We start from the raw sequence: 23,094 nt of genomic DNA on the forward strand, positions 1-23,094 counted from the left end.
CTTCCTCTCTCCTCTCCTCCCTCTCTCTCTACTCCTCTTCCCTCTCCTTCCTCTCTCTCTCTCTACTCCTCTTCCTCTCCTTCCTCTCTCTCTCTCCTCTCCTTCCTCTCTCTCTCTCCTCTCCTTCCTCTCTCCTCTCCTTCCTCCCTCTCTCCTCTCCTTCCTCTCTCTCTCTCCTTCCTCCCTCTCTCCTCCTCTCTCTCTCCTCTCCTTCCTCCCTCTCTCCTCTCCTTCCTCTCTCTCTCTCCTTCCTCCCTCTCTCTCCTCTCCTTCCTCTCTCTCCTTCCTCCCTCTCTCTCCTCTCCTTCCTCTCTCTCCTTCCCCTCTTTCTCTCTCCTCTCCTCCCTCTCCTTCCTCTCGTTCCTCTCTCTCCTCTCCTTCCCCTCTTTCTCTCTCTCCTCTCTCTCTCACTCCTCTCCTCCCTCTCTCTCTCTCCTCTCCTTCCTCTCTCTCTCTCCTCTCCTCTCCTTCCTCTCTCTCTCTCCTCTCCTTCCTCTCCTCCCTCTCTCTCTCTCTCTCTCCTCTCCTTCCTCTCTCTCCTCTCCCTCTCTCTCCTCTCCTTCCTCTCTCTCCTCTCCTTCCTCTCTCTCTCCTCTCTCTCCTTCCTCTCTCTCCTCTCCTTCCTCTCTCTCCCTCTCCTCTCCTTTCTTCCTTCCTCTCTCTCTCCTCTCTCTCATCTCCTTCCTCCCTCCCTCTCCTCTCCTTCCCCTCTTTCTCTCTCTCCTCTCCTTCCCCTCTTCCTCTCTCCTCTCCTTCCTCTCTCCTCCTCTCTCTCTCTCTCCTCTCCTTCCTCTCTCTCTCTCTCTCCTCTCCTTCCTCTCTCTCTCTCCTCTCCTTCCTCTCTCTCCTCTCCTTCCTCTCTCTCTCCTTCCTCTCTCTCTCTCCTCTCCTTCCTCTCTCTCTCTCCTCTCCTCTCCTTCCTCCCTCCCTCTCTCTCCTTCCTTCCTCTCTCTCTCTCTCTCTCTCTCCTTCCTCTCTCTCCCTCCTCCCTCCCTCCCTCTCCTCTCTCCTCTAGAACTTGTCTTCCTCTCTTCATCAATGAGGATGATGAAGAGAGGAAGACAGTTATATTATGTTCTAGTGTGGACAGTACAAAACAACAAGTGGACGATTAAATGCGTAGAAATAAAGTTTAAAATGAATCACCAGCCGCTCTGATAATGATTATATAGATTTTATGTTTTATTAAATGTGACTGATAGAAATAAACCTTTAAAATATGTTTCTTACTAAAAAGAAATTGTTATAAATAAAAAAAATGTCTGTTCAGATAATATAATAATAATATAAATAATGAAATTGATGATTCTGATAATCAACTAATCATTAATGTGATTCCAGGTATTTAAACTTTTATTTCACTAAATATTTTTAAGAGAAATAATGTTTCTCTTCACTTTATCTTCTTTAATAGTTGCATTTTATTAATTTTCTTTAGCTCCTTTTACTGTGAAACTATTTATATTTAACTCTTAAATTCCATCTTTATAAGATAATAATGTAAATTAATGTTATTTATTTGTTTTTTTAGCTCAGTTTAACGCTTCTTTATGTGAAACGCTTTCATGTCTTGTATGAAAGATGCAAGACATGAAAGTTGATCTGAACAAGAATTATAAAGGCATAATGATAATAATAATACTACTATTACTACTACTAATGATAACCAACTGAGGCTGAATATTCGCTCAGATGTCACAAAATAAACAGAAAGTTGTTTTTACCTCATGAAGAAAAACGTTTTTATGCTTTATAGATGATACAGACTCTTCACACATTCATATTTAATCATAAAATAAACATATTATATAAGAGCAGAGCAGAGCTGCTGTCGGAGCTGATATTCTACTAATCAATAACACACTAACATCACTTCCTTCAGTGTTCAGACTGAGGAACAAAAAAACCCAAAAACCCAAAAAGCCCAAAAACCACTCAGAGAACCGGCGGACGGAGAAAAGAAACCAGCCTCGATATTAATGCTTTAAAAAAAGAGAAAAAAAGGAGTTTGAAGCTGAAATCAAAACAAAACGAAGGTTCATCATTTTGGTTAAATCACATTTTACACTAAGATTCCTCTGATGTTGGTTAAAGTCTGTTTTACTAAGTGATGAAACATTTTAGTTGAGCAGGAAACTGAACTCATTACTAACATTGATCATTGATACACTTTGATTTTAATGATTTATTTTAATGTGCAATGTTAAAAAAAAACCAAGAAGAAGAAGAAGAAGAAGAAGAAGAAGAAGAAGTGCTCCTGGTGTGAATGACGTATTTATTATAATCACTTTTAAACAGTTTACACTGGTAGACAAATAACTTAAACCAGCTGTGTATAAAATATAGTAGTGTAGCAGCTTCAGGTGAGAATAATAGACGCACTCTGCCTTTAACCCTCAATAAACTGATGATGATGATGATGATGATGATGATGATGATCACAGCTTCACGTAAACCTTCTATAAACCCTCACATGATGATGAAGAGTAACAGAAACAAGACTGAAGGATCGGGGAAACTTCATCAGCACCAGAGGAACCTTTTTCTTTCTTTATTTTTCTTTTTCTTTTTTTTTTTAAACTCAAAATTGGGATTTCCAAACAGCTCGACTCCTCGGCTCTTAAAGATTCAGTTTCTGGAGGCCTGTAAAAAAAAACAAACCTGACTGGTTCATTTCATCAGATCGACGTTTGGATCTGACTGGAGAAGCCGACGGAGGCCGAGAGAAAGTTACGAGAGGGACCGGAAGGATTTTATCTTTCTTTCGTTCTTTCGTTCGTTCGTTGCAGAAGTGGAACTGAAGGAATGATGACAGACGAGAAGGAAGGAAGGAAGGTAGGAGGGAAGGAAGGAGGGATGACTTCTTACTTCCTCGCCAGCGACAAACTGTAAAAGAAAGAAAAAGATTTTTAATTAAAATGAGTCTGAAGCATCTTGCTGGGTTTTAGCCTAGCTTAGCATAAACAATGGAAGCGGAGGGAAACTGTTAGCATCACTCCATTAAACAGACGACTCTGATTTACATGTTAGTGTTTAGTAGTGACTCACTTGTAGTTGTCACTGTCCTGCAGGTTGAGCACCAGGCTCTCGGCGTTCAGGTAGACCTTATTCTGGGATTGCGCCATCTACAGGACACACACACACACACACACACACACACCACACACACACAGAGACAGAGTGAGCACAGAGGAAACACAGGTGGAAAGTTTCTCGGCCTGCAGAGCGGAGCTACAATGGGATCATTGTCAGAGCTTCAACACTGAGCTGATTCACAGCAGCCGAGGCCTCGTCGTTCTGCGTCCGTACAGGAACACACACACACACACACACACACACACACACACACACACACACACACACACGCAGCTAAGACCAGGACCAGGAGAGCGCCTGGTCCGCATGACGTGACTCTAATCTGAGCACAGAGAGCGTCACACAGCGAGGTGAAGTCATTAAAGAAGCTCAAACGTTGGCGTCAGAGTTCAGAGTTCAACATGTTTTTATACCACGAAGAACAAAGAAGAAGAAGAATGACGGAAACCAGTCAGGACAAACTGGTCAGGACTGGCAATTACCCAGTGCTGGGCGGTACGACTAAAAATCTATATCACGGTATTTTTCAAATAAAAGCGGTTTCACGGGATATGACGGTATTTTGTTTTCATGCATAATCAGCTGTTCACAACATCTTCTACCGGTTGAGAGAAGAACTACTGTGTTGTTTTTTCTCCCGTAATTTACAGCCCCAACTTTCTTTGTTAATGATAATAAGAAGAAGAAGAGCACAATAACAAAGGTTTTATTTTGAAAAGCTTAGACAGGAAGGCGCCACAGCTCAATTAGTTTGCACTTTTATTTACAGTTAAAACATTTCACTGAGTTTCCAGCCTGCGTCAGACGATGCTAAATGAGTTTTACTGACTAATTATTAAAAACCAGGAAGTGATGTGTGAACTGTCGTCATGGTAACCAGCTCAGCTCTAATATCTCCAAACATTTTCTGTTGTGTGTTGTGTTAAAGCGGCAGATAAAAGGCTGCTGCTTGGAGAGAAAATTAATTAAGCCGAATGGACGAGAAATGCAGCATGTTTCTAAAGTATTGGCGCTTTTCCATTTTTACACAGTTCCAGCTCGACTCGGCTCGACTCGGTTCCAGGAACGACCTTTTCCATTACAAAAAGGTACCTACTCAACGTGAGCGGGGTCGCCATAGCAACGGCTCCGCGATACTGCCGTGACTTCGTTTTATACGCGACACAAACACATAACCAATGGAGGACATGGAGGCGATGGTGTACTTGCTGCTGTATGTGTCTTTCTGTCTCACACACTTCCTTCCTTTCCTTTCCTTCCTTCCTTCTTGTATGTGTCTTTCTGTCTCACACACTTCCTTCCTTCCTTCCTTTCCTTCCTTCTTGTATGTGTCTTTCTGTCTCACACACTTCCTTCCTTTCCTTCCTTCCTTCCTACCTTCCTTCCTTCTTGTATGTGTCTTTCTGTCTCACACACTTCCTTCCTTTCCTTCCTTCCTTTCCTTTCCTTCCTTCTTATATGTGTCTTTCTGTCACACACACTTCCTTCCTTTCCTTCCTTCCTTCCTTCCTTTCCTTCCTTCTTGTATGTGTCTTTCTGTCACACACACTTCCTTCCTTTCCTTCCTTCCTTCCTTCCTTCCTTCCTTCCTTTCCTTCCTTCCTTCCTTCCTTCCTCCCTGCTGCTGTATGTGTCTTTCTGTCACACACAAAGCAAGAGAAGAGAAACTGAATCACTGTAACGCTGTTGCCGGTGTTTAAAAATGGCGGCTTTGATTCTTGTGTGGGACGGCTCATGACTCTTCCAGTAAAGACTCTCTGACCAATCAGAGGCCGGCAGTCTGATGATGTCACATTTAGTATCGGCTCGGGCTCGCTTGAAACCTCAGCAGAGCAGGTACTAATAAAGTACCAGATACTATCCCTAGTGGAAACGCAGAGAAAACCGAGTCGAGTCAAGCCGTGCTGGAACTGTATAATGGAAAAGACCCCTTCTGTTTTGATTCTTCCTTCCTTCCTTCTTTCCTCCGTCCTTCTTTCCTTCCTTTCTCTCTCCCTCCTTTCCTTCCTTTCTCTCTCCCTCCTTCTTCCTTCCCTCCTTTCTCCCTCCCTCCTTTCCTCCTTTCTCCCTCCCTCCTTTCCTCCTTTCTCCCTCCCTCCCTCCTTTCTCCCTCCCTCCCTCCTTTCCTTCCTTCCTTCTTTCCTCCGTCCTTCTTTCCTTCCTTTCTCTCTCCCTCCTTTCCTTCCTTTCTCTCTCCCTCCTTCTTCCTTCCCTCCTTTCTCCCTCCCTCCTTCCCTCCTTTCTCCCTCCCTCCTTTCCTCCTTTCTCCCTCCCTCCCTCCCTCCTTTCTCCCTCCCTCCCTCCCTCCTTTCTCCCTCCCTCCCTCCCTCCCTCCTTTCCTTCCTTCCTTCCTTCCTTCCTTCTTTCCTCCGTCCTTCTTTCCTTCCTTTCTCTCTCCCTCCTTTCCTTCCTTTCTCTCTCCCTCCTTCTTCCTTCCCTCCTTTCTCCCTCCCTCCTTTCCTCCTTTCTCCCTCCCTCCCTCCCTCCTTTCCTCCTTTCTCCCTCCCTCCTTTCTCCCTCCCTCCCTCCCTCCCTCCTTTCCTTCCTTCCTTCCTTCTTTCCTCCGTCCTTCTTTCCTTCCTTTCTCTCTCCCTCCTTTCCTTCCTTTCTCTCTCCCTCCTTCTTCCTTCCCTCCTTTCTCCCTCCCTCCTTTCCTCCTTTCTCCCTCCCTCCCTCCCTCCCTCCTTTCCTCCTTTCTCTCTCCCTCCTTCTTCCTTCCTTCTTCCTCCCTCCCTCAACCTTCCAGTCATGCAGTGGGTTAGAGTTAGGGTTATGACAGACCCCTCATCGAGCAGCTCGAGTTCAACACCAAACATGTTTTATACCATGAAGAATGATGAGGAACCTAAAACAGTCTGTTATCTTTCAGTCCTCTGATTTTTATTTTCCCCTTTTCCATCTCCTCTTCTTTTCCTTTACCCTTTACCTCTCTCTGTTTGCTGCATTATATTTTATTTAACCTTTGTGTCGTCCTCCCGAGTCAAATTGACCCCTTCTGTTTTGATTCTTCCTTCCTTCCTTCTTTCCTTCCTTCCTTCTTTCCTCCGTCCTTCTTTCCTTCCTTTCTCTCTCCCTCCTTCTTCCTTCCCTCCTTTCTCCCTCCCTCCTTTCCTCCTTTCTCCCTCCCTCCTTTCCTCCTTTCTCCCTCCCTCCCTCCCTCCTTTCTCCCTCCCTCCTTTCCTCCTTTCTCCCTCCCTCCTTTCCTCCTTTCTCCCTCCTTTCTCCCTCCCTCCTTTCTCCCTCCCTCCTTTCCTTCCTTTCTCTCTCCCTCCTTTCCTTCCTTTCTCTCTCCCTCCTTCTTCCTTCCCTCCTTTCTCCCTCCCTCCTTTCCTCCTTTCTCCCTCCCTCCCTCCCTCCTTTCCTCCTTTCTCCCTCCCTCCTTTCCTCCTTTCTCCCTCCCTCCCTCCTTTCCTCCTTTCTCTCTCCCTCCTTTCCTTCCTTTCTTTCTCCCTCCTTTCCTTCCTTTCTCTCTCCCTCCTTTCCTTCCTTTCTCTCTCCCTCCTTTCCTTCTTTCTCCCTCCCTCCCTCCCTCCTTTCTCCCTCCCTCCCTCCCTCCTTTCTCCCTCCCTCCTTCCTTTCCTCCTTTCTCCCTCCCTCCCTCCCTCCCTCCTTTCCTTCCTTCCTTCCTTCCTTCTTTCCTCCATCCTTCTTTCCTTCCTTTCTCTCTCCCTCCTTTCCTTCCTTTCTGTCTCCCTCCTTCTTCCTTCCCTCCTTTCTCCCTCCCTCCTTTCCTCCTTTCTCCCTCCCTCCTTTCCTCCCTCCTTTCCTCCTTTCTCCCTCCCTCCTTTCCTCCTTTCTCCCTCCCTCCCTCCTTTCCTTCCTTCCTTCTTCCTCCCTCCCTCAACCTTCCAGTCGTGCAGTGGGTACAACGACAGACGCCAAAAAAAATCGTGATTATGATTTTTCTCCCTCATCGAGCAGCTCTAGTTCAACACCACACATGTTTTATACCATGAAGAATGATGAGGAACCAGTCAGGACAAACAGACGGACGATTACTTATCAACTACGTTAAGTTACGATGTTTCTGTCGACTGTATTTCAGAATGAATCCTATAAATGTTTAACGCGTTTCACTCTCTAAAAACAGGGGTCTCAAAGACGCGGCCCGGGGGCCAGGCACGGCCCGCCAAAGGGTGTGATCCGGCCCAGTTGCCATCCTGTGTTCTTGTCCTTCCTTCCTACCTTCCCTTTTTCCCTTTCTTCGTTCCTTCCTTTCTTTCTTCCTTCTGTCCTTCCTTACATCTGTTCTTCCTTCCTTCGTTCCTTCCTTCCTTCTGTTCTTCCTTCCTTCCTTCTGTTCTTCCTTCCTCCCTCCCTTCTGTCTGTCCTTCCTCCCTTTCTTCCTCCCTCCCTCCCTCCCTCCCTCCCTCCCTTCTGTCTGTCCTTCCTCCCTTTCTTCCTTCCTTCCTTCCTCCCTCCCTTCTGTCTGTCCTTCCTCCCTTTCTTCCTTCTGTTCTTCCTTCCTCCCTCCCTCCCTCCCTTCTGTCTGTCCTTCCTGCCTCCCTCCCTCCCTTCTGTCTGTCCTTCCTCCCTTTCTTCCTTCCTTCCTCCCTCCCTCCCTCCCTCCCTTCTGTCTGTCCTTCCTCCCTTTCTTCCTTTCTTCCTGCCTTCCTCCCTCCCTTCTGTCTGTCCTTCCTCCCTTTCTTCCTTCCTTCCTTCCTTCCTCCCTCCCTTCTGTCTGTCCTTCCTCCCTTTCTTCCTTCCTTCCTCCTTCCCTCCCTCCCTCCCTCCCTCCCTCCCTTCTGTCTGTCCTTCCTCCCTTTCTTCCTTTCTTCCTGCCTTCCTCCCTCCTTTCTGTCTGTCCCTCCTTCTTTCCTTCCTTCCTTCCTTCTGTCTGTCCATCCTTCACTATCTCTCTTTCCTACCTTTCTTCCCTCCTTCCTTTTGCCTGCCTGTCTTTCCTCCTTCCCTTTTTATTTCCTCCCTTCTTTCCCTCCATCTTTCCTTCCGTCTTTTTAATGATCCGGCCCACATGAGATCAGAACCTCAAACCTTTGAGACCTGCAGACTCTCTGAACTTTGTCTCTATAACAGCAACACCAACAGAAGAATGTGTTCATGTCTTCGGAGGTTATTTGTGGAGAGATCAGATGATGATGATCACAGGGAGGGAAATTTAATTTAAGATTTATCCTTCCTTCCTTCCTTCTTTCCTCCGTCCTTCTTTCCTTCCTTTCTCTCTCCCTCCTTTCCTTCCTTTCTCTCTCCCTCCTTTCCTTCCTTCCCTCCTTTCTCCCTCCCTCCTTTCCTCCTTTCTCCCTCCCTCCTTTCCTCCTTTCTCCCTCCCTCCTTTCCTCCTTTCCTCCTTTCTCCCTCCCTCCTTTCCTCCTTTCTCCCTCCCTCCTTTCCTCCTTTCTCCCTCCCTCCCTCCCTCCCTCCTTTCCTCCTTTCTCCCTCCCTCCCTCCTTTCTCCCTCCCTCCTTTCCTCCTTTCTCCCTCCCTCCCTCCCTGTGTTCATGTCTTGGGAGGTTATTTGTGGAGAGATCAGATGATGATGATCACAGGGAGGGAAATTTAATTTAACAAGTCACAATTTTATAATGGAGAGTTAAAAAAGAAAAAGTGGAGGACAAAACACAAAACAGGCTTCTTAGAGATAAATGTGATGTTTTCTGCAACATTTAGGAAGAAATGTGATGAAATTAAACTGATTTCAGGATGAATTATGTCTTTTTTTTGGTTGCACTCTGTAAGTTTTCTTTAGCTCATCAAATAAATGTGAGTTTGCGGAGCAGAGATTATTACTTTACGTTACTGATTATTAGTTTGGATCTGAATAAAAAGGGAGTTCGACAGCAGCAGACCCAAAAATCCCTACCTCCTTCTTCCCTCCTTCCCTTCCTCCCTCCCTTCCTTCCTTCCTTCCTTCCTTTCCTCCCTCCTTCATTCATTCCTTCCTTTCCTCCCTCCCTTCCTTTCCTCCTTCTTCTTTCCTCTGTCCTTCCTTCCTTCTTTCCTCTCTCCCTCCTTCCCTTCCCTCCTTCTTTCCTCTGTCCTTCCTTCCTTCTTTCCTCTCTCCCTCCCTCCCTTCCTTTCCTCCCTTCCTTTCCTCCCTCCTTCATTCATTCCTTCCTTTCCTCCCTCTTTTCATTCCTCCTTCCTTCCTTCCTCCCTCCCTCCTTCATTCTTTCCTCTGTCCTTCCTTCCTTCTTTCCTCTCTCCCTCCTTCCCTTCCCTCCTTCTTTCCTCTGTCCTTCCTTCCTTCTTTCCTCTCTCCCTCCCTCCCTCCCTTCCTTTCCTCCCTCCCTCCCTCCCTTCCTTCCTCCCTCCTTCATTCATTCCTTCCTTTCCTCCCTCTTTTCATTCCTCCTTCCTCCCTCCCTTCCTTTCCTCCTTCTTTCCTCTGTCCTTCCTTCCTTCTTTCCTCTCTCCCTCCTTCCCTCCCTCCCTTCCTTCCTTTCCTCCCTTCCTCCCTATTTTCATTCCTCCTTCCTCCCTCCCTTCCTTTCCTCCTTCTTCTTTCCTCTGTCCTTCCTTCCTTCTTTCCTCTCTCCCTCCTTCTTTCCTCTGTCCTTCCTTCCTTCTTTCCTCTCTCCCTCCTTCCCTTCCTTCCTTCCTCCCTCTTTTCATTCCTCCTTCCTCCCTCCCTCCCTTTCCTCCTTCTTCTTTCCTCTGTCCTTCCTTCCTTCTTTCCTCTCTCCCTCCTTCCCTTCCCTCCTTCTTCTTTCCTCTGTCCTTCCTTCCTTCTTTCCTCTCTCCCTCCTTCTTCCCTCCTTCCCTTCCTCCCTCCCTCCCTCCCTCCCTCCCTCCCTTCCTTCCTTCCTCCCTCCTTCATTCATTCCTTCCTTTCCTCCCTCTTTTCATTCCTCCTTCCTCCCTCCCTTCCTTTCCTCCTTCTTTCCTCTGTCCTTCCTTCCTTCTTTCCTCTGTCCCTCCTTCCCTTCCTTCCTCCCTCTTTTCATTCCTCCTTCCTCTCTCCCTTCCTTCTTTCCTTTCCTCCCTTCCTCCCTCTTTTCCTTCCTCCCTCCCTCCTTCCCTTCCTTCCTTCCCTCCCTCCCTTCCTCCCTCTTTTCATTCCTCCTTCCTCTCTCCCTTCCTTCTTTCCTTTCCTCCCTTCCTCCCTCTTTTCCTTCCTCCCTCCCTCCTTCCCTCCCTCCCTTCCTTCTTTCATTTCCTCCCTTCCTTCTTTCCTTTCCTCCCTTCCTCCCTCTTTTCATTCCTCCTTCCTTCCTTCCTGTTTCTCTGTGGTGGAAGTATAGTAACAAAAATATAAATATGTTTCAGCACTAATGATAATAAAAGTGAATTCTACATTAACCAACGTTTTATCAGCTGTAGAAAAGTTCAATCAGGCATTAAATGAAGCTGTGTGTGTTTTCCAACAGCTTTAAATTATAAATTAAGACTAAATGACTAAAATGAATCCTCCCTCCCTTCCTCCCTCCCTCCTTCCCTTCCTTCTTCCCTCCTTCCCTTCCTCCTTCTTTCCTCTGTCCTTCCTTCCTTCCTTCCTTCCTTCCTCTCTCCCTCCCTCCTTCTTCCCTCCCTCCCTCCCTTCCTTCCTCCCTCCTTCATTCTTTCCTCTGTACTTCCTTCCTTCTTTCCTCTCTCCCTCCCTCCTTCCCTTCCTTCTTCCCTCCTTCCCTTCCTCCATCCCTCCCTTCCTTCCTCCCTCCCTCCCTTCCTTCCTCCCTCCCTCCCTCCTTCATTCATTCCTTCCTTTCCTCCCTCTTTTCATTCCTCCTTCCTCCCTCCCTTCCTTTCCTCCTTCTTCTTTCCTCTGTCCTTCCTTCCTTCTTTCCTCTCTCCCTTCCTTCCTCCCTCCTTCATTCCTCCTTCCTCCCTCCCTTCCTTCTTCCCTCTTTTCATTCCTCCTTCCTCCCTTCCTTCCTTTCCTCCTTCTTCTTTCCTCTGTCCTTCCTTCCTTCTTTCCTCTCTCCCTCCCTCCTTCCCTTCCTTCTTCCCTCCCTCCCTCCCTTCCTTCCTTCATTCCTTCCTTTCCTCCCTCTTTTCATTCCTCCTTCCTCCCTCCCTTGCTTTCCTCCTTCTTCTTTCCTCTGTCCTTCCTTCCTTCTTTCCTCTCTCCCTCCTTCCCTTCCCTCCTTCTTTCCTCTGTCCTTCCTTCCTTCTTTCCTCTCTCCCTCCTTCCCTTCCTTCCTTCCCTCCCTTCCTTCCTTTAAATCAGTTAAAACATTAAAAGCAGCAGAGAGAGAATCAGCGGATGAATGCTGGAGGTGAAGCTTCGGCTGTTTCCTGCTCTTCTGACGCCATCTAGTGGCCAAAAACACACACAGCAGCTCCTCCACTTAAAACAGTCTTTTATCTTTCAGTCCTCTGATTTTTATTTTCCCCTTTTCCATCTCCTCTTCTTTTCCTTTACCCTTTACCTCTCTCTGTTTGCTGCATTATATTTTATTTAACCTTTGTGTCGTCCTCCCGAGTCAAATTGACCCCTTCTGTTTTGATTCTTCCTTCCTTCCTTCCTTCCTCCGTCCTTCTTTCCTTCCTCCCTCACTTCTTCCTTCCTCCCTTCCTTTCTCTCTCCCTCCTTTCCTTCCTTGCATCCTTTCCTTCTTTCTCCCTCCTTTCCTTCCTTCTTACCCCCTTCTTTCCTCCCTCCCTCCTACCTTCCTTCTTCCTCCCTTCTTTCTCCCTCCCTCCTTTCCTTCCTTGCATCCTTTCCTTCTTTCTCCCTCCTTTCCTTCCTTCTTACCCCCTTCTTTCCTCCCTCCCTCCTACCTTCCTTCTTCCTCCCTTCTTTCTCCCTCCCTCCTTTCCTTCCTTCTTACTCCCTTCTTTCCCCCCTCCCTCCTACCTTCCTTCTTTCTTTCTTTCCGCTGTCCTTCTTTCCTTCCTACCTCCCTTCTTTCTTTCTTTCCTCGGTCCTTCTTTCTTTCCTCCTTTCCTTTCTCCCTCCCTCCTTTGCTTCCTTCTTCCTTACTACCTCCCTCCTTTCCTTCCTTCTTACTCCCTTCTTTCCTCCCTCCATCCTACCTTCCTTCCTCCCTCCGTCCTACCTTCCTTCTTTCCTTCTTTCCGCTGTCCTTCTTTCCTTCCTACCTTCCTTCTTTCTTTCCTCGGTCCTTCTTTCTTTCCTCCCTTCCTTTCCTCCCTTCCTTTCTCCCTCCCTCCTTTGCTTCCTTCTTCCTTCCTTCCTATATTAAAAGATCCATACTTGCTGTCCGTGGTATGTTGTAAATGATCTGAAAAATAAAACTTACCTAACCTAAATATTTGCCTGCTTGTATCTCTCCGCTCTACTAGAGGAGATTATTGTTCATCTTCATTCAGTAACAAATAGAAAGAGAAGCTTCGTACCGTCTTGGCGATGTTCTGCGCCGCCCGGATCTTCCTCAGCTTCAGGTAACCGGGGTTCTTCGTCACGGCTTCACCCAGCTGTCACACACACACACACACACACACACACACACACACACACACACAGAGTCAGTGTATTAGAGTACAGGTCTGCAGAGCCGGTTCCTCCGAGCTCAGAGCTTCAGGCGTAACGCTGAGAGGAGGGAGAATAATTACAGTGTTTGGATGTTTGAACAGCAGCCTGAACCCTTAAACAGGCCTTACTAGTTATGTCATTTGCACCTCAAGTAAGGAAGGAATGAAGGTAAGAAGGAAGGAAGGAAAGGACGGAAGAAGGAAGGAAAGGAGGAAGGAAGGGAAGCAAGGGAGGAAGAAGGAAGGAAAGGAAGGAGGGAGGAAGGAAGGAAAGTAGGAAGGAAAGGAGGAAAGAAGGAAGGAAAGGAGGGAGGAAGGGAAGGAAGGGAGGAAGAAGGAAGGAAAGGGGGGAGGGAGGAAGGACGGAAGGTAGGAAGGAAAGGAGGGAAGAAGGAAGGAAAGGAGGGAGGAAGGGAAGGAAGGAAGGAAGGAAGGAAGGACAGATGAAGGAAGGAAGAAAGGACAGAAGGAGGGAACATTTACCCTAACAGCTGAACTTAGATCTGAGGAAGGAAGGAAGGAAGGACAGAGGAAGGAAGGAAGGACAGAGGAAGGACCCGGGAGGAGAACAGGAAGGTTAAAGAGTCTGTATCTCCTGGTGCACGTCGTCTGTTTAAGGGTTAACCCTAACACCCTAACAGCTTCGGTTTCCCGCCACATTCCTGAGGTGAAGATGGCCGACGCTGAAGCTACTGCAGGAATCCACCTCAACTTCAAACCCTCAGGTGCTTTTTTTTTTTTTTTAAGTGTTCCTGGTTGTAAATCTACAGACTGTAACGTTGAAAGATAGAAGACTTGATTTGACTCATTTGGACGACAGAAGCTTCTTATTAGCTTCAGATCAACTTTTAAATCCATTTATGAGCTTCAGCAGTCTCAGTTAGTCATATTAAGTTATATCTGACACATTTACAGTCCTCTATAGTAACAAAAAGACAGAAAACAGTACTAAACTATCCATCAAAATCTCCCAGAGCTCAAGTTGACAGATTTAAATAAAGTCCACAATCAAAAAGATAATAATTTAAATATCACACCAGACCATAGAAGAACAAGAAAAGCTTCAAACTGAACCCGGAGACGAGAAACTGACTAAAAACTATTAATTAATCTGTAAAATGTTTTTATTAATGTCCAGCTGATGGAAAAAACAAAGATAAGTCATTCCATCTCTTTTAACTGTGTAAACTAAAGTCATTTACAGTCTCTTTAGCATCACATTCCCTCTTAGTGTTTCCCTTCCTTCTTTCCTTTCCTCCCCTTCCTTCCTTCCTCCCTCCTTTCTTTTCCTTCCTCCCTCCCCCTTTCCTTTCCTCCCTCCTCTCTTTAGCATCAGATTCCCTTCCCTTCCTTCCTTCTTCCCTCTTTTCATTCCTCCCTTCATTCCTCCTTCCTCCCTTCCTTCCTCCCTGCCTCTTTTCCTTCCTCCCTTCTTTCCTCTTTTCATTCCTCCCTTCCTCTCTCTTTTCAGTCCTCCTTCCTCCCTACTTTCCTTCCTCCCTCCCTTCCTTCTTCCCTCCCTTCCTTCTTCCCTCCCTCCTTCTTTCCTTCCCTCCCTCCCTCCCTTTCCTCCCTCCCTTCCCTTTCCTCCCTTCCTCCCTCCCTTCCCTTTCCTCCCTTCCTCCCTCTTTTCATTCTTCCTTCCTCCCTTTCCTCCCTCTTTTCATTCCTCCTTCCCTCCTCCCTCCCTTTCCTCCCTTCCTTACTCCCCCCTCCCTTTCCTCCCTTCCTTACTCCCCCCTTCCTTCCTTTCCTCCCTCTTTTCATTCCTCCTTCCTCCCTTTCCTCCCTCTTTTCATTCCTCCTTCCCTCCTCCCTCCCTTTCCTCCCTTCCTTACTCCCCCCTCCCTTTCCTTCCTTCCTCCCTCTTTTCATTCCTCCTTCCTCCCTCTTTTCATTCCTCCTTCCTCCCTCTTTTCATTCCTCCTTCCTCCCTTCTTTCCTCTGTCCTTCCTCCCTCTTTTCATTCCTCCTTCCCTCCTCCCTCCCTTCCTTCTTTTCATTCCTCCCTTCCTTACTCCCCCCTTCCTTCTTTCATTTCCTCCCTTCCTTCATTCCTTTCCTCCCTTCCTCCCTCTTTTCCTTCATTCCTCCTTCCTTCCTTCCTTCCCTCCCTCCTCTTAGTGTTTCCTGTTTCTCTGTGGTGGAAGTATAGTAATAAAAAGCCTTTGCTACTAAAAACACTGTAACGTTGAAACATAGAAGATGAAGATTTGACTCGTTTGGAAAAGATTAAATTTAGATGTTTAATCATCTTTAGCTGGCTGTGAAGGTTTCTGTCCTCAGAGGGAATAATGATGATACTACTACTACTACTAATAATGATATTTATTTAAGTATTAGTAATAAACTGACCATCTTGGCGGCTTCAGCTTCTCCTTCAGCCTGGATGATCTTCTGTCTCTGGTCCTGTTTCGCCTTCTCAACGTAGAACTGAGCTCGCTGCGCCTCCTGCTGGGCTGCAGAGGAACAAACCAGTTACAGACCAGTTACAAACCAGTCCTAAACCAGTTACAAACCAGTCCCACACACACCAGTCACACACCAGTCACACACCAGTCCCAAACCAGTCTTAAACCAGTCCTAAACCAGTCCCACACCAGTCACACACACACACACCAGTTACAAACAGTCACAAACCAGTCCTAAACCAGTTACAAACCAGTTACAAACCAGTCCCAAACCAGTCCTAAACCAGTTACAAACCAGTTACAAACCAGTCACAAACCAGTTACAAACCAGTCACACACCAGTCACACACACACAAACCAGTTACAAACCAGTTACAAACCAGTCACAAACCAGTCACACACCAGTTACAAACCAGTCACAAACCAGCCACAAACCAGTTACACACCAGTCACACACCAGTTACAAACCAGTCATAAACCAGTCACAAACCAGTTACACACACAAACCAGTCCTAAACCAGTCCCACACCAGTCATTAACCAGTTACAAACCAGTTACAAACCAGTCCCAAACCAGTTACAAACCAGTTACAAACCAGTCCTAAACCAGTTACAAACCAGTTACAAACCAGTCCCAAACCAGTCACAAACCAGTTACAAACCAGTTACACTCCAGTCCCAAACCAGTCTTAAACCAGTCACAAACCAGTTACACACACAAACCAGTCCTAAACCAGTCCCACACCAGTCATTAACCAGTCCCAAACCAGTCCTAAACCAGTTACAAACCAGTTACAAACCAGTCCCAAACCAGTCCTAAACCAGTTACAAACCAGTTACAAACCAGTCACAAACCAGTTACAAACCAGTCACACACCAGTCACACACACAACAAACCAGTCACAAACCAGTCACAAACCAGTCACAAACCAGTCCCACACCCGTTACAACCCAGTTACAAACCAGTCCCACACCAGTCACAAACCAGTCCCACACCAGTCACACACCAGTCCCAAACCAGTCATAAACCAGTCACAAACCAGTCACACACACACACACACAAACCAGTCCCAAACCAGTCACACACCCAAACCAGTCACACACCAGTTACAAACCAGTCCCACACCAGTCACACACCAGTCCCAAACCAGTCCCAAACCAGTTACAAACCAGTCCCACACCAGTCACACACACACCAGTCACAAACCAGTCACAAACCAGTTACACACACAAACCAGTCACACACCAGTTACAAACCAGTCCCAAACCAGTCACACACTAGTCCCAAACTAGTCCCAAACCAGTTACAAACCAGTCCCACACCAGTCACACACACACCAGTCACACACCAGTCACACACCAGTTACAAACCAGTCATAAACCAGTTACACACCAGTCACACACCAGTCACAAACCAGACACACACACACACACACACACCAGTCCCAAACCAGTCCCACATCTGTCACAAACCAGTCACACACACAAACCAGTTACAAACCAGTCACACACCAGTCACACACCAGTCACACACACACCAGTCACACACCAGTTACACACCAGTCCCAAACCAGTCACAAACCAGTCACACACACAAACCAGTCACACACCAGTCACAAACCAGTCACACACAAACCAGTCACAAACCAGTCACACACCAGTCACACACCAGTCCCAAACCAGTCACAAACCAGTCACACACACGTCACACACCAGTCACACACACACCAGTCACACACCAGTCACACACCAGTCACACACACACCAGTCACAAACCAGTCACACACCAGTCCCAAACCAGTCACAAACCAGTCACACACACAAACCAGTCACACACCAGTCACACACCAGTCACACACCAGTCACACACCAGTCACACACACACCAGTCACACACCAGTTCCAAACCAGTCACACACCAGTCACACACCAGTTCCAAACCAGTCACAAACCAGTCACACACCAGTTCCAAACCAGTCACAAACCAGTCACACACCAGTCACACACACACCCAAACCAGTCACACACCAGTCCCACACCAGTCACACACCAGTCACACACCAGTCACACACCAGTCACACACCAGTCACACACACACCAGTCACACACCAGTTACACACACACCAGTCACACACCAGTTACACACACACCAGTCACACACCAGTTACAAACCAGTCACAAACCAGTCCTAAACCAGTTACACACACAAACCAGTCACAACCAGTCCCAAACCAGTCACAAACCAGTCACACACACAAACCAGTCACACACCAGTCACACACACAACCCAGTCACACACCAGTTCCAAACCAGTCACAAACCAGTCACACACCAGTTCCAAACCAGTCACAAACCAGTCACACACCAGTCACACACACACACCCAAACCAGTCACACACCAGTTCCAAACCAGTTACAAACCAGTCCCACACCAGTCACACACCAGTCACACACCAGTCACACACCAGTCATACACCAGTTACAAACCAGTCACACACCAGTCCCACACCAGTCCCAAACCAGTCCCAAACCAGTCCCACAAACCAGTTACACACACAAACCAGTCACACACCAGTCATAAACCAGTTCCAAACCAGTCATAAACCAGTCACACACCAGTCCCACATCTGTGGTGATCAAACAGCGACCCGAGGACCAAACCTGGTCTTTTACAGATTTACATGAAACCTCAGACGTCTATAATAAATTAATTAATCCTCCCAATGCAGGTAGAGGCTGCTTTAAACTCCACCTGCATTGGGAGGAACTCAAGTAAAGCAGCTGCTGACATCCCATAATAATACTACTGCTATGCTGCCATCCCATAATAATACTACTGCTATGCTGCCATCCCATAATAATACTACTGCTATGGTTCCATCCCATAATAATAATAATACTACTGCTATGGTTCCATCCCATAATAATACTACTGCCATCCCATAATAATACTACTGCTATGCTGCCATCCCATAATGGTTCCATCCCATAATGGTTCCATCCCATAATAATACTACTGGGAGGTTTAATGAGAGGCTGCAGGAAGTGAATGGTTGTTTATGAATTTTCCACATCTATACTTTTCACAGTGAGTCTTTTCCTTCCTTCCTTCCTTCCTTCCTTCCGTCCTTCCGTCCTTCATCTTTCCTTCCTTTCTTTCTTCCCTCCCTCCCTCCTTCTTTCCATCTTTCCCTTCCTTCCTTCCCTCCTTCCTTCCTTCCTTCCCTCACTTCCGTTCTTCCTTCCATCTTTCCCTTCCCTCCCTCCCTCCCTCCTTCCTTCCTTCTCTTCCATCCTTCCCTCCCTCCCTCCTTCCCTTCCCTCCCTCCCTTCTGTCCTTCCTTCGTTCTATTCCATCTTTCCCTTCCCTCCCTCCTTCCCTTCCATCTCTTTAATAACCCTAACCTCCATCAGACAGTTAGTGGTTTAAATGATTTCTCTGCTGTAACTCTGATCATGTTTTATATCAGCAGCTCCTCACCTGCCCCCCGGTGGCCAAAGAGTGTTACTGCAGGTTTCAACACTAAAACCCCCCGGTGGCCAAAGAGTGTTACTGCAGGTTTCAACACTAAAACCCCCCGGTGGCCAAAGAGTGTTACTGCAGGTTTCAACACTAAAACCCCCCGGTGGCCAAAGAGTGTTACTGCAGGTTTCAACACTAAAACCCCCCGGTGGCCAAAGAGTGTTACTGCAGGTTTCAACACTACAACCCCCTGGTGGTCAAACAGTGTTACTGCAGGTTTTAACACTAATACCCCCCGGTGGCCAAAGAGTGTTACTGCAGGTTTCAACACTACAACCCCCTGGTGGTCAAACAGTGTTACTGCAGGTTTTAACACTAATACCCCCCGGTGGCCAAAGAGTGTTACTGCAGGTTTCAACACTACAACCCCCTGGTGGTCAAACAGTGTTACTGCAGGTTTCAACACTAAAACCCCCGGTGGCCAAAGAGTGTTACTGCAGGTTTCAACACTAAAACCCCCGGTGGCCAAAGTGTGTTACTGCAGGTTTCAACACTAAAGGACGAGTGACTGCAGCTTCTTCTTACCGACTTGCTTTGCCTCCACAGCAGCCGTGTACTCTCTGCTGAAGCTGAGCTCGGTGATCGCTACGTCGTCCAGAATGATGTTGAAGTCCTTCGCTCTCTCAAACAGCTCCCTGCGGATCAGCAGAGATACCTGGACAGGAAACAGGGTTTAACAAACACACCTGGACAGGAAACAGGGTTTAACACACACACCTGGACAGGAAACAGGGTTTAACACACACACACCTGGACAGGAAACAGGGTTTAACACACACACCTGGACAGGAAACAGGGTTTAACACACACACACACCTGGACAGGAAACAGGGTTTAACACACACACCTGGACAGGAAACAGGGTTTAACACACACACACACCTGGACAGGAAACAGGGTTTAACACACACACACCTGGACAGGAAACAGGGTTTAACACACACACCTGGACAGGAAACAGGATTTAACACACACACCTGGACAGGAAACAGGGTTTAACACACACACCTGGACAGGAAACAGGGTTTAACTAACACACACACCTGGACAGGAAACAGGGTTTAACACACACACACCTGGACAGGAAACAGGGTTTAACACACACACACCTGGACAGGAAACAGGGTTTAACACACACACCTGGACAGGAAACAGGGTTTAACTAACACACACACCTGGACAGGAAACAGGGTTTAACTAACACACACACCTGGACAGGAAACAGGGTTTAACACACACACACCTGGACAGGAAACAGGGTTTAACACACACACACCTGGACAGGAAACAGGGTTTAACACACACACCTGGACAGGAAACAGGGTTTAACACACACACACCTGGACAGGAAACAGGGTTTAACACACACACCTGGACAGGAAACAGGGTTTAACTAACACACACACCTGGACAGGAAACAGGGTTTAACTAACACACACCTGGACAGGAAACAGGGTTTAACACACACACCTGGACAGGAAACAGGGTTTAACACACACACCTGGACAGGAAACAGGGTTTAACACACACACCTGGACAGGAAACAGGGTTTAACAAACACACCTGGACAGGAAACAGGGTTTAACACACACACACCTGGACAGGAAACAGGGTTTAACACACACACCTGGACAGGAAACAGGGTTTAACACACACACCTGGACAGGAAACAGGGTTTAACACACACACACCTGGACAGGAAACAGGGTTTAACACACACACCTGGACAGGAAACAGGGTTTAACACACACACCTGGACAGGAAACAGGGTTTAACTAACACACCTGGACAGGAAACAGGGTTTAACACACACACCTGGACAGGAAACAGGGTTTAACACACACACCTGGACAGGAAACAGGGTTTAACACACACACCTGGACAGGAAACAGGGTTTAACACACACACACCTGGACAGGAAACAGGGTTTAACACACACACCTGGACAGGAAACAGGGTTTAACACACACACACCTGGACAGGAAACAGGGTTTAACAAAACACACCTGGACAGGAAACAGGGTTTAACACACACACACCTGGACAGGAAACAGGGTTTAACACACACACCTGGACAGGAAACAGGGTTTAACTAACACACCTGGACAGGAAACAGTCCAGGTGTCCAGTTTTTTTTTTCCAGTCAATAGTTTTGTTTAACAATAAACCTTTTCTCTTTAATTTATATTATTATAAATCCTACACTTTTTTCTTTTACATATTTAGTCTAGCTTTTATTAACTTTATCTCTTTTATTTTGTATTTTTCATCCATTTTAATCTTCTATGGTGCCACTGCACCCCGTAGAAGATTAAGAAAATTGAGCCCCTCCCTCCAGATTGACGTAGATGAACAAAATTTGTTAAACATATGTATCGTGTAAAGACGCACAAAAAAGTGTCTTGGACCCAAACCCGAACTCCAACAGGAAGTCGGACTTTTTGAATTGAATTTGCGATTTTGGCACTGTTTGTTTCCTTTTGACTCAGAAGATGCGTCACAGCAAGTCTCGCTCATTCGTGGCGTGGCGGGGGAGCTTGGGCCCGATCATCGCTGCTTGCAGCTTTAATTATAATTATTATTATTACCTGTAAATCTGTCACCAAATCTGCCTTCTTCCACCTAATGAACATTTCCAGACTCTGTCCTTCACTCTCTGACTCAGTTGCTGAGACTCTCATACATGCATTCATCACCTCACGTGTGGACTACTGTAATGCCATCCTGTATGGGGGGTCCCCAATAAAACACTGGACAGGCTCCAACACGTCCAAAACTCAGCTGCCAGGGAACTAAACCCTGGCAGCACATCACCCCCCCCCCCCCCCCCCACACACACACACACACACACCCCCACACTCAAACAACTGCACTGGCTTCCTGTTAAGTTCTGCATCACTTTTAAACTTCTTCTTCTCACCTATAAATCTCTTCATGCCGTTGCTCCCCAGTACCCGACGGACCTTCTCCATGTCTACCACCCTTCACGGGACCTGCGCTCCGCCGACTTGGGCCTCCTGTCCATCCACCACCCCCCCCCCCCCCCCTTTGGGAGCGAGGCCTTCAGTGTGGTAGCTCCTACACTGTGGAACTCGCTCCCTCCTAACATTCGCCTAGCACCAACTCTGAACTCTTTTAAATCTCTGTTCCTTCTCTTCCATCCTTCCTTCCTTCCCTCCTGCTCCTTCCTTCCTTCCTTCTGTCCTTCCTTCTGTCCTTCCATCCCTCCCCCTCCTGCTTCTCCTTCCTTGCTTCCTTCTGTCGTTCCATCTTTCCTTCCTTCCTTCTGTCGTTCCATCTTTCCTTCCTTCCTTCCTTCCATCTTTCCTTCCTTCCTTTATGCTTTAGATGAGTTTAAACTTGATTTCTTTGATTGATCTCAGCTCACTAATGAAGATCTAAACTAATGAACCTCAGTCAGACAGATCGAGCGAGGCCTTCAGTGTGGTAGCTCCTACACTGTGGAACTCACTCCCTCCTAACATTCACCTAAGCACCAACTCTGGACTCTTTTAAATCTCTGTTGTTCCTGCAGGCTTTTACTAAATGTGTGTTTTTGTCTGTGTTTCTTGTTATTGTGAAGCTACCTTGGGTTTCATGAAAGGCGCTCTACAAAATAAAGTTATTATTATTATAATAAAAGACGGGCAGCAGCAAAATGCTGCTGCTCGTCTTTTAACTAACACTAACAGACGTGTGCACATCACTCCTGTTCTTAACTCCCTCCATTGGCTTCCTGTCTTTTATAGAATTGATTTTAAACTTTTAATGTTTGTTTTTAAAGCTCTTAACGGCCTCGCCCCCCCCCCCCCCCCCCACCCCCACCGTATTTATCTGAGCTTTTAACTGTCCGTAATCCTGGTAGAGCTCTGAGGTCAACAAACTGCCCAGGTCAAAGTATAAGCATTGGGGTGACCGAGCCTTTTCTGTCGCTGCCCCCAGGCTCTGGAATAAGCTCCCCGTCGAGATGCGTACTATTACTGACCTGGGTCTCTTCAAGTCCAGGCTAAAAACGCACTTTTTTAGGATGGCTTTTAACACCTAGTAGTATGACACTTTTATTTTATTTTATTTTATTTTATTCTATCTTATTCGATTTTGTTGTATTTTATTGCTTTCACTGTTATTTTATTGTTTTTAATTGTTTTTATTTTTCTCTTTATTTATTTATTACCTACTGTAAAGGACTTTGGTACACCGCAAGGACTGTTTATAAAGGGCTGTATAAATAAACTACATTTACATTATTACTACTATCATCATCATTATCATCGTACCTGTGCTCTCTGTGTGATGAGCTGTGAAGCGTTGAATTTGGCCACGACGCTCTTCAGCACCTCGTTGACGATGGAGGGCAGAACGCGCTCGTCGTAATCTTTGCCCAGATGTTGGTAGAGAGCGGGAAGGTTGGAGGCGAGCGGGCGGGACAGGACACGCAGAGACACGCTCACCATCTGGAGGTCTGAGGGACGAGAGGGACCAACAAATCAATACATCAATCAATCAATCACAAACTGCTTCCATCTTTTCCTCCACATGAACTGACGCTGAGGGGTCGTGATACTCTACGCTGCTGCAGCTGCTCCACCTGAGGGATTTTTGACCTGCACTTCCTGTCTTTGACCAGCACTTCCTGTCTTTGATCTGCACTTCCTGTCTTTGACCAGACT

General features: G+C 46.9%; 1 protein-coding gene across 1 annotated transcript in view; it reads right to left on the minus strand.

Moving 5' to 3' along the window:
- Positions 1–2,255: 2,255 nt before the first annotated feature.
- LOC128368681 (prohibitin-2-like) overlaps positions 2,256–23,094 on the minus strand; it is a 28,812-nt gene continuing 7,973 nt past the window's right edge. Inside the window, exons 5-10 of the mRNA XM_053329542.1 lie at positions 22,702–22,886; positions 18,950–19,079; positions 14,848–14,951; positions 12,358–12,435; positions 3,049–3,125; positions 2,256–2,886 (exon numbers count right to left, since the gene is read on the minus strand). Of these exons, the coding sequence (XP_053185517.1) occupies positions 2,865–2,886; positions 3,049–3,125; positions 12,358–12,435; positions 14,848–14,951; positions 18,950–19,079; positions 22,702–22,886 (596 nt within the window). The 3' untranslated portion in view covers positions 2,256–2,864. The remainder of the gene's footprint in view (positions 2,887–3,048; positions 3,126–12,357; positions 12,436–14,847; positions 14,952–18,949; positions 19,080–22,701; positions 22,887–23,094) is intronic.

This window comes from Scomber japonicus, chromosome 12, assembly GCF_027409825.1.
Source record: "Scomber japonicus isolate fScoJap1 chromosome 12, fScoJap1.pri, whole genome shotgun sequence".
In the NCBI taxonomy this organism is placed as follows: Eukaryota; Metazoa; Chordata; class Actinopteri; order Scombriformes; family Scombridae; genus Scomber; species Scomber japonicus.